The following is a 17,510-nucleotide window of genomic DNA, read 5'->3' on the forward strand; positions in this document are numbered from 1 at the left end:
AACCTAGAATAGTAACGTTCAGTTTTATACTTCACTCAACCCAAACCAGGAATCAGAATAAACTTAGAATCCAGAGAAACTATTTTTCTTTTCTATTAGTTTATTCAAAGAAACTCCTACTACTTTATAAATTATGGAATACCTTTGCTTCTCTCCTGCTTTTCTTTTATTTTGTTTGTATTTCCTCATGTACAGCATACTTGGAATTGCCTTGTTGCTGAAAATGTGCTATATAATTAAAATTACCTTACTTCAGCTTACTATTATTCTAAGTTGCTAAGTTGCAGCTCATTGATGAACTGCTTGCTATCTTTGTTGAAGAAGATAGAGAGCCTTATCTTTTTAAGAAGACTTAAAACGCTGCTCTTCCTCATTTGCATAATGAGGCAGACTATCCAAATGAGGATGGCTTGGTTACATAAGGAAAAGTAAAAAAAGAAGGTAAAGTATGGAAGCCCATTTCTGCCATTGTGATAAAAAATCTCTCTCTGAAGACTTGATATGATGACTTAGCTTTAATAATAATTTAATAATGAAATAATCTAAATATAATGACATGGTATGTCTTTATAGTGAGATAGTAGCAGGTACAGCAATTCTTTCTTCAAAGAATAATATGTCTTTAATACACTACTCTTTTGTGTAGTGAAAACTTCTCACAACATTGAAGCAAAAGCTATGGTTGACAGAAATTTTTGTAATCAGTTAAATTTGAGCAACGTTCCTAATGAGCACATGAAACTAAATGGTTACAAAAGTCATTTTGTAAGATGTTTGCAGTGTAGTTGTGTTTGATGTGCTATCTTTATGTTTGTGTTTCTTTCTTCAAAGGATAGTAAGGAAATTAATCAAAAGTGTTGTAAAAGTTTCATTGGTGTATATTATATTCCTAAGATACTTCTGGAATCAGGGGTAGATGGCCAAAAAGCTTAACATCATGGTGTTGAAATGTTCCTGCTCAGATGGCAAGCTTGTTGTCTTGAAGAACAAAGGAACAAATCCTAATTCGGTTCATTCAGGTCAGTTGCAAGAGTTTCTTTGTCCATGAAGTGAAACAGTAGAGTAAGAGAAACAAGAGGGTTGGAAAAATGTTGCCCCGGGCTTTCCCTGAGTGTTACTCTGCTTCTTGTGTTGTTCCATAATTCCTGTCACTGTTGACTGCTGGGCAAAGAGAACGCCTAAAAAGAAAAAAGTGAAACGTGTTACTTGTGGATGATGTAAGAATCTGTTTACTTTATTGAACTCCAACTTACCACCATTACAGTTAAGATTTTCTATTAAACAACTGTAGCTTGAAAACAAAAAAGGCTATTTCACCTTACTTAACCTTACAACAGTTTTTAGCCCAAGAAAGTGACCTAATTGTTATTTTTGGGACAAAAAATAACAATTAATGCATTTGCAATGCTCTTTATATCCCACATTGAAACCTCAAAGGGCACATTCACACAATGATGGCAAGCTACCAGATTGCAGCTACAGCTGCTCTGGGATAGGTTAACCGAAGAGAGACTGTAATCGGCCCTTCTGACCAACAACAGCAGGCAAGATGCTCAGGAACACAAACAACAAGGGCGAACTGATGATGATCTTCTGGAATCATCAGATAAAAGCAAATCTGGAACAAACCTCCAGAAAACTGCATAACAACGGAAACACTGAGTACCGTCAAATCTAGACTAAAAACCTACCTGTTTAGAGTTGCTTTTGAAACATAACCATGAAACATTAATCAATGATCTGATGTGTAATGATGTCACTTAACAATTATTGACTGTATTCTACAGCTTTGTATTTTTTTGTGTAAAGCACTTTGAAATGCCTTGTTGCTGAAATGTTCAATACAACTAAATCTGATTGATTGTGGTTTACAACACATTGAAACACTGTCTAAGAAAATTGACCACATGATACAGGACCAGGTATATTGTTGTTCTCATATTTTTCCATTGTTTGCATCTAATTATTTTGTGCCATTGTTTTCTAACTGGACAAAGCTAATATTTTTATACTTTGTTGCAAACTGTCATGGTAAAAGGTTTATATTTGTTTAGCTCTTAATAAAGTTCACAACGCGTTTCACACTGAATTCAGTTATTTATCCAGTCACACACTGTTAATTCCTTGATCCCTACGGATTTTATTATGATCAGTTGTTGACACCCAAATTGGTCACTTTGAAATATGATTTGTTAAGTGAGTAAAAAAACGTCCTGCTAAAGGGCAATTATTTTGTTTTTCTCTACCTTGAGGATTTTTAAATTTGTAAATTACAAAGAGTGGAAGATGATTATATACTCATAATATAGTGTATTAAACCCAGTTTGTGATAGGTTAAATCTTTTCTGTATTTGTGAAATCTATACTGATGTTCTACAAATTTTACTCTGTTTGGCATCTTTTTCAGCATAAAGCTTTGGTCTCAAGCTCCCGTCCTCAGGGGCTGGTCTCATCCAATGTTTAGATGTTTCTCTGCTTCAGCACACCTGGCTCCATATTAGCTCATGAGCAGAGCTCTGCAGAGCTTCACTGCATGCTAATGAGGCAGTTAATTCAAATGTGTAGGAGAAAGGAAAATCTAGAAATTTCAGGAATCTGACGCTCCAGGACTTTTGTTTGAGACCATTTCTATAAAAATACTTTGCATCATTACTATAGGTTAATGTTATGACGATATTTGCTGCATGCTTTCCCTCCCTCTACTTGCCCCTTTCCTGTCAGCCTACTTTTATATAAGGGACACTAGAGCCCACAAAAGACACCCTGGAGGGGGAAGAAAAATGTGTGTGTGTGTGTGTATATATATATGTAAGGGCGAACCACCCAGACATTGTTGTAGCGGATAAACAACAGAGGAAAGCTGTTGTGATAGATGTAGCAATACCAAGTGATTGCAACATCAGGAAAAAGGAGAAACTGGAGAAATACCAGGGCCTCAGGGAAACTGGAGAGGGCCTGGAAGGTGAAGACCACAGTGGTGCCTGTGGTCATCGGGGCCCTCGGGGCAGTAACCCCAAAACTGGAGCAGTGGCTACAACAGATCCCAGGAACAACATCAGACATCTCAGTCCAGAAATGTGCAGCAGTCCTTGGCACAGCCAAGATACTGCGCAGAACCCTCAAGCTCCCAGGCCTCTCTCTCTCTCTCTCTCTCTCTCTCTCTCTCTCTCTCTCTCTCTCTCTCTCTCTATATATATATATATATATATATAGAACTATACTGATGTTCTACAAATTTTACTCTGTTTGGCATCTTTTTCAGCATAAAGCTTTGGTCTCAAGCTCCCGTCAGGGGCTGGTCTCATCCAGCCCCTGAGGGCTCTCTCTCTCTCTTTCTCTCTCTCTCTCTCTCTATATATATATATATATATATATATAGAGAGAGAGAGAGAGAGAGAGAGAGAGAGAGAGAGAGAGAGAGAGAGAGAGAGAACACTCAACAACACAATATAACAAGTAAATCAAACTTGTGTGAAATCAAACCTTTATTTCTAAGCAATCAGTTTTGCTTAGAAAGCAACACTGATTGACAATCAATATCACCTGCTGTTATGCAAATGGAATAGACAACAGGTGGAAATTATTTTCATATTTATTTCATTCATTCAGATCTAGGATGTGTTATTTGGTCTTTATTTTTCCCTTTATTTTTTTGAGCAGTGTAGATAGATAGATAGATAGATAGATAGATAGATAGATAGATAGATAGATATAAATAGATAGATAGATAGATAGATAGATAGATAGATAGATAGATAGATAGATAGATAGATAGATAGATAGATAAAAAAGAAGACATACATTGGATGTTAAGGCTGCCAAATGCTCTCCCACACACACACACACACACACACACACACACACACACACACACACACACACCCACACACACACACACACACACACACCACACACACACACACACACACACACACACACACACACCAAGCTCCATCGAACTGAAATCCAAAGGTCCCATTTTAAGATTTCTAACTTTTTAAACTCTGTAGCGCTGCCTGCTTCATCAGGTTGGATTTTATAGAAAAGACATCAAATTGTGTGAAGGACTCAACACTAGGGCATTGCTATAACTTATTGAGTTTCCTCGCTGCAATTACACCAGCAAAAGACCGTCTATTTACCTGTGTAGACAACTCCATTTATTTCTATTGACATGTTGATGCTGTTAATGCCGTTGGTAGACAGGTTCAATATGGACTCTTGTCTATCATCTGTCAAGAGAGAAAGCACAGAGGCAGAGAGGAAAACTCAATATGAGCATTTAGAAAAGAAATGGAAAAAGCAAGAGCAGTGTTGCAAGAATTTGGACAGTGACAGAATAAGAAATGTATTCACTGTTCTGGAGACACAGGTGTAAAAGATGCGTTATGGAGGACCTATATCATAGCACACAACCTGGGAACTATTACAAATACAGTTACAAATGGTTAATATTTTCTCCCAAGACCCCCCAAAAAAAACTAAAGAGGGGATTTTTAGGATTCAAGAGCTTAGCTCATCAGAAATTGCTTTTCCATACAAAATGTAATGATTCAGCGTTTTAGTCCTTTATGGAGTTTATGCTGTTATGTATAGTTGTTATAAGTTAGCATCGTATTTTGGTACATATTGTTATGTGTAGTGAAGGGTTATGGGCTTGTAAACACTGTTTTCCGTTGTGAAGTTTACTGTGTGACACAGAGCACTTTTACAGTGTCATAATAATTAGCCCTTGCGCCGATGTTCGAGTTGAGTCCATTTCAACTACACACAGACCTCTTTGAATTGAAGCATGCAAGAGTATATTGGGACCTTTAGAATCCAAAACTATGGCACCATCTTGGTCAGAAGCCACCATAGTAGTAATTCCCAAAGAGGGTAAGGATCCCACTGACTGCCAGACCTGTATCACTGCTGAGATCTATGTGTACTCATAGCATGATAAATTCAAGACAACTTGAATTTATCATCCAAATCATACAACCAGATCAGACAGGCTTTATGTTATGCTGACACATAGAGTGACAGGATAAGAGATTTACACACACGCTCATATATATATATATATATATATATATATATATATATATATATATATATATATATATATATATATATATATATATATATATATATATATATATATATATATATATATATATGAGACTGTACACGAGCCGCAAGGACGGAGGCAGAGGACTAGTGAGTGTGAGAACCACTGTCCAGGACGAAACAACTAAGATCCATAAATACATCAGGGACAAAGCCTCAACAGACAATGTGCTCAGTGAATGTCTCAGACAACAGGGAACGGAGGTTGAGGTGCCAGAGATACCATCATGGGAGGACAAGCCCCTACATGGGATGTACCACCAGCAAATAACCCAAGTGGCTGATATCAGTAAATCCTACCAATGGCTGGAAAAAGCTGGACTCAAGGACAGCACAGAGGCCCTCATCCTGGCCGCCCAGGAACAGGCCCTAAACACCAGAGCAATAGAGGCCCAGATCTACCACACCAGACAAGACCCAAGGTGTAGGTTGTGCAAGGAGGCCCCTGAGACAGTCCAGCACATCACAGCAGGGTGCAAGATACTGGCAGGGAAAGTGTACATGGAACGACATAACCAAGTGTTATGACTGGATATATATATATATATATATATATATATATATATATATATATATATATATATATATATATATATATATATATATATATATATATATATATATATATATATGTGTGTGTGTCCCACCTCTGGAGGTGGGACACACTCTGTGGACTCCTTTTTGAAAAAGGGGATCACCATCCTATCCTGTCCTGCTAATCCAGGGGAACTACCCCCAATGTCCATGAAATATTGCAGAGTCGCGTCAAATCTCATCCACCCCTGGGCCTTTGCCCCTGAGGAGTTATTTAACCACCTTGGCAACCTCATCTCCAGAGATGGGAGACCCTGACTCATAGACCCCAGATTCTGCTTTCTAAATGGAAAGCATGTTGGTGGGAAGTATTCTGCCCACCAGAACACAATATCCTGAATTGAGGTCAGTAGCACACTATCCCCACTATAAACAATGTTGGTGCTGTACAGAATCGCCTCGAAGCCTTGCAGAAGTCTTTCTCCATGGCCTCTCCAAATTACTCTCATGCCTAAGTATTTGCCTAAGCAACCAGCCTGATAGGACTGCTTCAACCTAACAGCATCCCTCACCTTTGGTGCCCACCAGCGGATTCAAAGATTGCCGCCATGAAAGGCGGCAACCAACAGCTCTGATAGGCAGCCTCGACAACAGTGACATGGAATAATTGTCCACTCAGCCTCAATGTTCTCCACATCCCCCAAAACGTGTTCTAAGTTCTCCCGGAAATGGGAGTTAAACCTCCGTATCACGGGAAACTCTGCCAGACGTTCCCAGCAGACCCTCACAACACGTTTGGGTCTGCCAGGTCTGACCAGCATCCACCAGAGCCAACTCACCACCAGGTAGTAGTCAGTGGACAGCTCCGCACCTCTCTTCACCTGAGTGTCCAAGACATGCAGCCCCAGAGCTGATGAAACGACTACAAACTCGATCATCAAACTGCAGGCTTGGGTGTCCTGGTGCCAAGAGCACATATGGAGACCCTTATGCCTGAACATGGTTTTGTTATGGACAAAGCATGATGAGCACAGAAGTCCAACAATAGAATGGGCCCCCCCACTCAGATTCAGATGAGGGGGCCCCCACTCAGATTCAGATGAGGGGGCCCATTCTGCCCAGCCACACCCCTCCAGGTCTCACTAACATTGCCCATGTGAGCAGTGGAAGTCCCCCAGCAGACCAACACAGAAACAGGTGGGATTACATACACAGGGAAGGTAATCAGGGAAAACAGGACACAGCTGATCAATAAGGGGCAGATGAGACAACACAAGAACTAAATTGACACACAGAAAACCAAATTCTCACAATTTTAGTAAATTTTCAAGAAATAAGTTGAACTTCCTATAGAGTGAATGTTTTCTTATTAATGACTCAGCACTCCAAATGACATAAAATTACTTGCCCTTTCCTTTCTTAGAACAGAATTAAAGTTCAATACAAAATAGCATTTTAAAATAAATATATTGCGCTACTCCCGTGACACGACCCGGATAAGCGGCAGAAGATGGATGGATGGATGGATGGATGGATGGATGGATGGATGGATGGATGGATGGATGGATGGATGGATGGATGGATGGATGGATATTGCACAGATTTATATATCTCTTTCAGAGTATCCCAATCTTTGTTCATCTGAGGTAAGGTACACCCCAGAATCTGTATGAGGTTCTATCTGAGCTAGAAAAAGTGTCTCTGGCTCTACCCAACCTAATGCATTATTACAGGGCAGAAAACTTTCACAAAGTAGTTTTTTGCTTCAACAACCAGATGCTGGCTGGTGCCAATTAGAACTGAAAGCATGTAAACCATCATCATTCCCTGTATTAGTTACTTCAAAGCTCCCTCTCTCCTATGAACAATACTTTTCATAAAATACTTCAACTCAGATATGAATGCAGGGGAAAAGTTATGACAATTCCAAGGGTCCCTGACCAACAGGGGGCCCTCCACATTTTTTTTTCATAGAAATTAAAAATGGGGCCCTGTCAATTATGAAATTAATTATACTGTGTTTTCTAAAATTGTTTTTAGCAGTAAAAAACAAATTTTACCCCTCCCAGACCAAAAAGCAGACATTTGCGCTCAATACCCTGAATCTGCATGAAATGGTTCATTCCTGCTTGGAGTGCTTGACAGTGACAGTGTTCAGCAGACAAGAACGATTGTGACTGTTACTATGCTGCTGAGTAAAATAATAAAGTTATGTGTTCAAAAAGTAGAAAGAAAGAGAGAAAAAGGTAAAAGTGTCCATTTGTAACCCAGTTTTTCTCTGAGCACTGGATAGACTGTGTGAGATTATCAACCATTCAGCATAGTTAGCTTAGCTACTGACTGTTTGCTTCCTTTTCACTAGCATTTAACAAATTAAGGAAAGAAATTACCAACATATTCAAATACTGAACATGTACCTGCACCTTTTCACTTAACAACAGATGAGTCAGTCAGCAGCAGCTCTATTCCTAGTCCCCTGTCCATCCTCCCCTCAGTGAATTTAAAGCTGTAGTAAATAACTTTAATACATATTTGTTAAAACTCTCATTATGTTTTCACAGTATGGCATGAGAGATAATCTGTGAACAATCTAATCCTCTGCCTTATCCCAATGCTATCTAGAAACAACCAGTCAGTGGCAGGAGAGTTTTAGTGCTTTCAATCAAACCTCATGTGGCTGCTCATCCCTATGCTGTAGCTAGCACCAATACATCAAATACTTAAGCAATTCTTATTAATTTTTTACATTCTATAGTCAGGTAATGACAGCAGATAAACATCTTTCCTGTAATAAGGTGTTTCTCCCCCTTAGCATATTTAGTAGTGAGTAAATGAGTTGATTGACAGCACTAAGAGCGTCCTCCTGGTTCTAATTGGCTGTTTTTGGCTGGAACGTTGCATTACTTTAACCAATAATAGTATAGGATTTTTAAGCTTGGAGATAAGCCTGGTAAGCTGCTAGTGCTACAATTCCAGGGCAACTAAGCCACAAGACCAGTCAAGCCTTAAGTCACTTGATTGTGCTATGAACTGCCAATAGGTGCCTGGATAATACTGGCTCTTTAAAACTTAATTAGTTTAAATGTTTTAGCACAAGTATGTGTCTTAATCTGGTCTCATATTGGTAACAAGTATCTTACCTCTTTTGACAGAAGGGGCCTGGGTGTAATAGTTGCTTTGGTGAGAAAGCATTGGTACATGTGGCTGTATTTTTGTTGTTGGGAGAGAAGTCTGTGGGCCAGCGACAGAATAGCTGAAGATGGTAGAACTGAAGTTCTGCCTACGGCTCTCCCGACGGTTGCTGTCTATTGCTGCTTGAAGTTCACCAGGAGAGCTCAATCTCTGCTTTTCACATTCATATGGATAGAGGTACTTCATATACCTGCATCACACAGCACACAATTTTCTTTGAACAATGAGGCATCTTTCAATATGAGTTTGTAGTGTCAATATACTATCTGAGTGTTAAAATATACTTGTAATATAAAAAGGATTCTCCCACTCCCCTTACTGAATTGGTTGTGGCGGTACTAGAAGAATGGGTTAGGGTAGTTAGGTAGTTTAGGGGTTTTAGTTGGTACAGATAAGCAAACCTGGCTGTTGCACAGTAGGGAAATTGGCTGCACTGCAACAATACCCACGACTATTAATAAGCATTAGCAGCCGAAATGTGAGATACCTTACATGCAACTGTCACCCTGGTTCTTCACTAGTCAAAAGCTTTATGGGACAGCGGCAACTACTGAAGCATGCCTTGACAAACTCTACTGAAGTTTGCCAAAAAGTTCTTTGGTCTAATTAGACCATAAGTTAACTTTTTGGCCATCAGACAAGTCAATGCATTTGGAGGACATCAAAAGCCTCCCATCACCACAAACACATCATCTCACTGTGAAGTATGGTGGTGGCAGCATCATGCTATAAGGATGCTTCTTAGCAGATGGTTCTGGAAGGCTTGTAAAGGCAGAAGGTAAAATGAATGTAGCAAAATGTAGGAAGATTCTGGAGGACAATTTGTTTCTATCTGCAAGAGAACTAAGTTGTCAGAGAATTATTTTCTGGCAAGACAATGACCCAAAGCATCCAGCTAGACTTACACAGAAATTGCTTGTAGCCTATAAGGTGGATTGTTTTTGAGAGCCTGAGTCAAAACCCAGACCTAAATCTGAAATAGAATTTATGGCTGAACTTGAAAAGTTCACCACACAACCTGAAAAAACTGGAACAATCTTGCAAAGAAGAGGTAAAATTGCACCATCCAGATGTGCAAACCTGATTGACACTGAGCCACACTGTGGTGATTGCAGCCAACAGAATATATACTAGATATTGACTTGAAAGGGGTTAACATTTATCCAATCACTTATTGTTTGTCCCATATCTTTATTTAACAGTCTGTACTTTGTAGAAATTTGTTTTCACTTTAACGTTGATGGAAGTTTTGTAGTTTCTTTTGTCAAAAATTGAAAAGTTTGTTTATTATGATTGATTTGTTTAAGCAATAAAAGATCCATGGGTGTGAATACTTTCTACAGCTGCTGTAAAATAGAAATGCAATCATCTGTCCTGATTGTAAATTAATTTAGATTTAAACACAAACAAGAAAGCACTGAGGAATGTCTGACAGATTCCAGTTGCCATTAGCTGCTATATTACAACACAAAATACAGCATTATGCAAAATTGTAGTATTTGAAAGGAATGTTCTTTCTTTCTTCAGAGAGTGTAAATAAAAAGGATGTCTCCCATATGAATAACACATCTAGTCTTAAAAATATTCTTGTTGAAGCTTATCTAAAACTCCTTTTTTATAACAGTCATACTTACTGTGTTCGGAGAGTAAATGCTGCACTAGTAATAGAGGTTGGGAGATGGAGGCCTTTGGTAATCTCACGCCATATCTTTTTATTGATGACTTCCACTAAGCCGCCTTTTTCTGTGACGAGCTTGTAGAGCATGTAGAGATCCAGCACCTGCTTTGCCATGATAGGAATTCGATTCACTGGAGTCCCTGCAGAAAGTAAACACAATATTCAGGATCAATTCTATTACCTTGGTTTCTCTCATCAATAGGCTTCTGCATCTTCTTATAAGGCCAATTTATCTTAAGCCAGTCAAATATCTGACAGTTGTGAAATGAAAAGGATATACCTTTTAAAAGTTTTAGCATTTTATCAGTGTTTGTCTTTTTTGTTATCACATTGTCTACTGTTCATATTTGATGCACAAAACATTTCAAATGAGAGACAAACTTTGTGTTATTGGGGCTGTTGGAAATGTTTTAAAGAATTTACAAATTAGAGTGCAAAAAGTTAAAGACTATGTTTGAAACTTTACAGCTACAAAAGACTTTTTGTCAAATAAAGATGGTCTAATATATTGAATTTGCAGTTTAGTGCCACACATAAAGAGAAGTACAAGGTTTTTGTGACAATTCTATAGTAGCTGACCCTGAGATAATTAACCTGCAGTTGCTGACGGAATTCTATTGTGCCCATTGGATTTACCATAATAGCAATCAATGGGGGCAGGAAAATAGTGCAAACGACAGCATGGCCCTTTACAGAGAGGAGAAGAAAGCACTGAAGAACTGTCTATTGTGGTACAATTGCATCAATTACACCCAATAATTGTAGCTTCGTTTTACTGTGATGGGAAGTTAAAGAAAAAGATTTTATTAACCAAGACTGAAGTCCTCCTGTGCTTTCAATGCAAATACACAAAAGGTGCAAAGATGTATACATCATTATTCCCTTAAGAATAAAAAATGCATTATAATAGCAGCAAACAAATAATTAAAATTTCAGTACAGATAATCTGTCTCATAGATCAAAGTGTTATAGCATTGGTAGTGTTGCCTCACAGCAATAATGTTCGAAGCCACTGCACTTACCCAGTAAAGGAACATTTCTGCTTTTCCAATGTCCTTCTGTCTGTACAGGTTTTGTTCAAGTGCAATGACTTCTTCCAAAACCGTAAGATGTTCAAAGATTTTGGTTCTGTGTTGCTACACAATTTAGGCGACACTATTTTAATCTTTGTAATAGGATGCAAATACTGCAAATTCATACTGGTCAACAGATGGACAATGTTTCAACTAACTCCTTATATTTTAGGAAAATATTTTACTTAAATCTGACCATACTTCACACAATCAGGAAACATATAATTAATTTCTGACAGTAGTTGAATTATTGTTGCTATCAAAAAGTAAACCATTACCCCTGGCTTGAAAACATTGAGCTGCAAAACGTATGAAAAGAATGCAATACCATTAAAATCGTTTGCTTAATCTGAACAGGAATGCTGTGAGATTTTTCTTTTTTGCAACTTTCTTTTTTATTGTTTTTTTTTAACAGGACAACCAACAAACAAACAACATGTGAAAGAACATGGGAAAAATATGACATCCCCCTTAAAAAAAACAAAACAAAAAACTCAGTGACCAAAAACTGAAAAATGAAATGAAAATAAGATACAAAAAAACGTACAAAGACTAACTGAAATCTAACATGATGAAAAAAATGGAACTGGGATTTTCATCTCTTTTCAGAGCCGAAATTCTTCCATTAGAGTTGGTGCTTGCAGAACACTTGCGAAATAACTCGTAAGCAAGCCAGATAGTTTTACCTTTGTCCACAAGATTTACCATATTTATTTTGTAATAAGTTACATAGAGGTTTCCTGGTCCCGCACTGATATATGTCTATTTCTTTTTATTAGGTGGTGTTTAGTTGAATAAATTTTTTCTGGCAGGTCAGTGGCTTTATTGGGAAAAGAGCAGTCTCTGCAATCTCCCCAGAAATTTTTCCATATTAAAGAAGCACAAAACCATCAGTGTTGACCAACCCATAAACGACTGAGAACAAGACTGTTATAGTAAAGTCTAATAGTCAGTTTGTTATTGTTGTCATTTTGAAAGAAGAGTGAACAATTTGATTGCATGTTGTGATGCTGTGTATAATCTCATGTTAACAGGAAGACAAAATGCATCCTTATATTTTTTTTTTCTCCAGGCTTTAAGGAGGTGATCAGAGGTCTTAAGGTCAGTGTTACCTTGAATTTGTATCCATCTCATAACATCATTGGGTTAGAGTGTCCCAATGATCCTAAGCGCTATGCTGTCTGGGGCTTCATGGCCCTGGTAGGGTCACCCAAAGTGAGCTAACCAGACAAAGTGCAGCCCAAAAACTTTGGATTTTGTGTTCCCTCGCCCGGACACGGGTCACCAGGGTCCCTCCTTGGAGCCAGGCCTCAAGGTGGGGCACGTTGGCAATCGCCTGGTGGCTGGGCTTTTACCCATGGAGCCTGGCCGGGCCCAGCCCAAAGAGGAAACATGGGTCCCTCCTCCCATGAGCCCACCACCTATGAGAGGGGCCAAAGGGGTCGGGTCCAGTGTGTGATGGGTGGTGGCCGAGGGAGGGGGCTCTGGCAGTCTGATCCTCGGTTGCAGAAGCTGGCTCTTGGGACGTGAAATGTCACCTCTCTGGTGGGGAAGGAGCCAGAGCGAGTGTGTGAGGCTATGGATGAGCTGCTTATATTTTGGGTGTCATGGTTAGGGTTAAACAATTCATTATTCTTTCTGATAATAATGAATTCTGCTCTCTTTCTATTTCGCAATATTAAATCCAGAGAGGCTGAGGGAGACTGCAGAGAAAACCATGGACATCTAACTGTCTAAGCCGAGGATCATGGTCCTGATGGTCCAGGTAACGAACAATTTGCTGATTTGGTGTTGTGCCAGAAGTCCTCCATAACCTGCAACAAGTCAACCATGCATTTGTGTTGCTATGGGTTGATCTACACACTTAATTTAAGCTATCCGAAAAGTCTAAATTGTACATTTGAGATGTACATAGGGTTTCCCCCAAAAAACTTGCGAAGGCCTGTGTTTGGGGCACCAAGGCGATCCATCGTGTTTTTGCATTAAAAGATAAGTTGATAGGAAATGTAAAAATATTACTGGGTAAATATATGTTACGAGAAGACATCGCCAGTGTAATGTTATTTAAACCCACAACTACAGAATCATAAAAACAACAACAACAAAAAAAACCCAATTAAAATTCATATAAACTATATGCACTTTTGTTTCATCCAAAGGAAGTCAGTGGTTAGGGGACCTAAAAACACAGTGTGAAGCTGATCACATTTACAACTGGCCCATGGCAAAGATAATCTAAGTAGTTCCTAAAAGCTGCTGTATGTAACTTTTTTGGGATATGTTATTTTCATATTGGTCACTATGTCATGAAAACAGAAGAAGAGAGAGATAATTGGTGAAAAAAATTAACTCCCCCTTCCTTGATTTTTTTCACATGTCAGACACATGACCCGGGTCTAAAACCCAGGTCACTTGCTGGGTTTCAGACACGTGACCCGAATGACGTGTGAAATTCAGATGGATATCCGGAAGTGAATTTTTACGGTTTAAAACAAAACAAAATTGATCACAAAGAGTATGTTAATGCCTTAAATAGGCTGGAACAGAAAAGGCATCTTGAAAAAAGTATGCATATACTTAGAATATGATCAGTATTATCTTTGTAAAAATACTTGTCTTATAATCTTGAGGATTTACCTGGCATCAAGGCGATCCACATAACTAACTATCTGGAGCTGCAGAGTTCATATTATACAATGAGCCAGGAAAAAGCTTTAAAAAACCTGGAGAATACAATCATTTAGTTTCAAGTTGGGTCAAGCATTTTGAATCAAAAGAAGCATTAAATGGCTGATGACTTGTTTCTGCTGAGTGAGAGGTGAATTGTGCTCGCAAGTAATTAGTCTATGATAACAATGCTATCCTAACAACAAACTAACCCATGTTATGTCTATAAGCTTGGAGCATTTTAAGCAAATAATGTGAGGAGTTGAGTTCTTCTGTGTTTGTTTAGGTTTCTGTGTTCTGTGAAGTTTCTGTGTTGACTAGTGACTAGTAAAAGCTTGTTTTACTTTAATATAATCTGCCCCCCAAAAATAAACCAAATGCCCCCCCTGATAAGACTCTTCTGGAGCCGAGGCTTCTGCCATGAGGCAAGAGAACTGCCTGCCTCACCTCGAATCTGTTCTCTGCAGTTTCTGATCGCTCCTCAGCACGTGAATCATGTTATACATTTGGTCACAAAAAACACTGTACGTTGTATACATAAGTTAAATTATGGAAAATCAGTACATATATTAAATGTTTTTTAGCCATTGTATTGGCAAAGTATAGACAGGAGCATGCTCCCATAGAATGGCAGTTAGTGAGAGGTTGAGCAATCCCAGGTGAGGCTCAGCTCACTGCTGCCTCACCTGCTCTGCTTCGAATGGGAAAATGCGAAAATTCTGCAATTTTGAAGAAAAAAAAAAATCAAAATTGGTTAAGCTAAATGAAAAATAGGTACTTTATAGTTCAAACCACAGGGTGAAAATAGCAATATAAAATATTTTATTATTACATATCACTGGCTGTGAGAAAATAACATTCTTGCACCATATTTCTATGCATGTTACATTTTGTGATCTCCAGGTTAGGCAGGGTTAGAACAGAAATGAGTACTGGGAATTAAAGATACCATTTATCATGCACATAGGCATCACAATGCTTATGTGCAAAGCAATGAAAGAAACAATTTTACTTGTTTCACAAATTTTGTTTCAATTTTCTAATAATATTTACATTGACAACAACAACAACAATAATAATAATAATAGTGAGACAGAGGGTTCCACTGAGACAAATTCACTTCTGAATTAGCATATTAAAATTTGGATACAGTACAGACCAAAAGTTTGGACACACCTTTTCATTCAATGAGTTTACTTTGTTTTCATGACTATTGACATTGTAGATTCACACTGAATTCATCAAACTATGAATTAACACATGTGGAAATATGTACTAAACAAAAAAGTGTTATATTGTAGTTTCTTCAAAGTAGCAACCTTTTGCTGTGATCACTGCTCTGCACACACTCTGCATTCTCTTGAATAGCTTCAAGAGGTCGTCACCTGAAATGGTTTTCACTTCACAGGTGTGCCCTGTCACGTTAATAAGTGAGATTTCTTACCTTATAAATAGTCATGAAAATAAAGGAAACCCATTGAATGAGAAGGTTGTGTCCAAACTTTTGATCTGTACTGTGTATCTAAAATTGCTTTTTTATACCAACATATGACAACTTTATTACCTAAAAGTGCTTTCTCTGTCCACACCATTGCTCATCCTCATGGTTTTTAACACACTGTGGATTCTCTGTACAAAGTCGTAGCCCAATGGAAATGACTTTGCTCAGAGAAATCACATTTGATTTCTTTTCCAAAGTCTCTAAAATTATTCCATTACAAAAGTGACGTTTCCATTTAGTTCATCACAAAGTTCAAATTCACATAATACCACAAATCAATATATGAGTAAAGTTGGACCTGCAGGATGCTGTGACACATCAACAAACCCAATTCTACCATCTAGGGCCCAGGTGTCAAACTCCAGTCCTGGAGGGCCACTGCCCTGTAACTTTTAGATGTGCCTCTGCCTGCACCACACCTGAGTAGAATAATTAGATCATTAGCAAAGCTCTGGAGAATTGATCTACACAAGGAGGTAATTAAGCCATTTCATTCCAATGTTTTGTACCTGTGGCACATCTAAAAACTGTAGACCAGTGTCCCTTGAGGACTGAAGTTTGGCAGCCATGTGTTTTCTTTTCCTGGGTTAAAGTTCTTTACTGACTTGTTGTAATTACTGGCTGTCAGTGTGTGAGTGTTAATCACCTCCAAGAAAGATGTTAATAAGTGAAATAAAAATGTATACGTTTGTGAATCCAAACATAATAAATATTTGGTAAATTAATTAATGTTTAAGAATAAAAAAATAATACTTTCGTAAAACTTTTAGGCTTACCCTTGAATATTCTATTCTTCTTCATTTAAACTAAAATTGACTTATTTGGGGGGAAAAAACTGCTGATGGTACTTTAATCAATGAATGACCCTATCTGGGTGCAATGCTAAATCATTAGAGAATTTATCAAAACACAAAGGAAGCCATTACAACCATTGTCTCTCCTGTTTTTTCCAGAATCTTTAAAAAGAGGGGTGTCTGCCTTTGCTTTCAAGTTAGAAACACTTCCATTATTCCACAGAGATATGTTTGAAATGATGTGGGCCGGATTAAAATTGGATATGGTTAGAAGAGAAACCATATCTTCTGAACAATTTTAAAGTGGCCAGTTTCCCCCAATGACTTCAGAATTGTGACAGTATAATTGTTTATTATAAAAATGCCAATACAATATGAGTTGGGTTAGGGTATATATATATATATATATATATATATATATATATATATATATATATATATATATATATATATATATATATATATATATATATATATATATAAATTCCCTTCTCACCCACCGCGGGTGGTTTTTATCCTCTGAGCTCGGGTCCTCTACCAGAGGCCTGGGAGTTTGAGGGTCCTGCAGTATCTTGGCTGTGCCAAGGACTGCTGCACATTTCTGGACTGAGATGTCTGATGTTGTTCCTGGGATCGTTGTAGCCACTGCTCCAGTTTGGGGGTTACTGCCCCGAGGGCCCCGATGACCACAGGCACCACTGTGGTCTTCACCTTCCAGGCCCTCTCCAGTTCTTCCCTGAGGCCCTGGTATTTCTCCAGTTTCTCGTGTTCCTTTTTCCTGATGTTGCAATCACTTGGAATTGCTACATCTACCACAAACGGCTTTCCTCTGTTGTTTATCCACTAAGACAATGTCTGGTTGGTTCGCCATTACCATTTTGTCTGTCTGGATCTGGAAGTCCCACAGGATCTTAGCTCTGGTGTTCTCTACAACCTTTGGGGGTGTTTCCCACTTTGAT

General features: G+C 38.4%; 1 protein-coding gene across 1 annotated transcript in view; it reads right to left on the bottom strand.

Moving 5' to 3' along the window:
• Positions 1–855: 855 nt before the first annotated feature.
• LOC129355380 (AT-rich interactive domain-containing protein 3A-like) overlaps positions 856–17,510 on the bottom strand; it is a 30,339-nt gene continuing 13,684 nt past the window's right edge. The window contains exons 3-6 of the mRNA XM_055024926.1: positions 10,473–10,656; positions 8,787–9,028; positions 4,143–4,232; positions 856–1,178 (exon numbers count right to left, since the gene is read on the bottom strand). Coding sequence (XP_054880901.1) covers positions 1,021–1,178; positions 4,143–4,232; positions 8,787–9,028; positions 10,473–10,656 — 674 coding nt within the window. The 3' untranslated portion in view covers positions 856–1,020. The remainder of the gene's footprint in view (positions 1,179–4,142; positions 4,233–8,786; positions 9,029–10,472; positions 10,657–17,510) is intronic.

This window comes from Poeciliopsis prolifica, unplaced genomic scaffold (genome assembly GCF_027474105.1).
Source record: "Poeciliopsis prolifica strain line A6 unplaced genomic scaffold, Auburn_PproV2 SCAFFOLD133, whole genome shotgun sequence".
Taxonomy (NCBI): domain Eukaryota; kingdom Metazoa; phylum Chordata; class Actinopteri; order Cyprinodontiformes; family Poeciliidae; genus Poeciliopsis; species Poeciliopsis prolifica.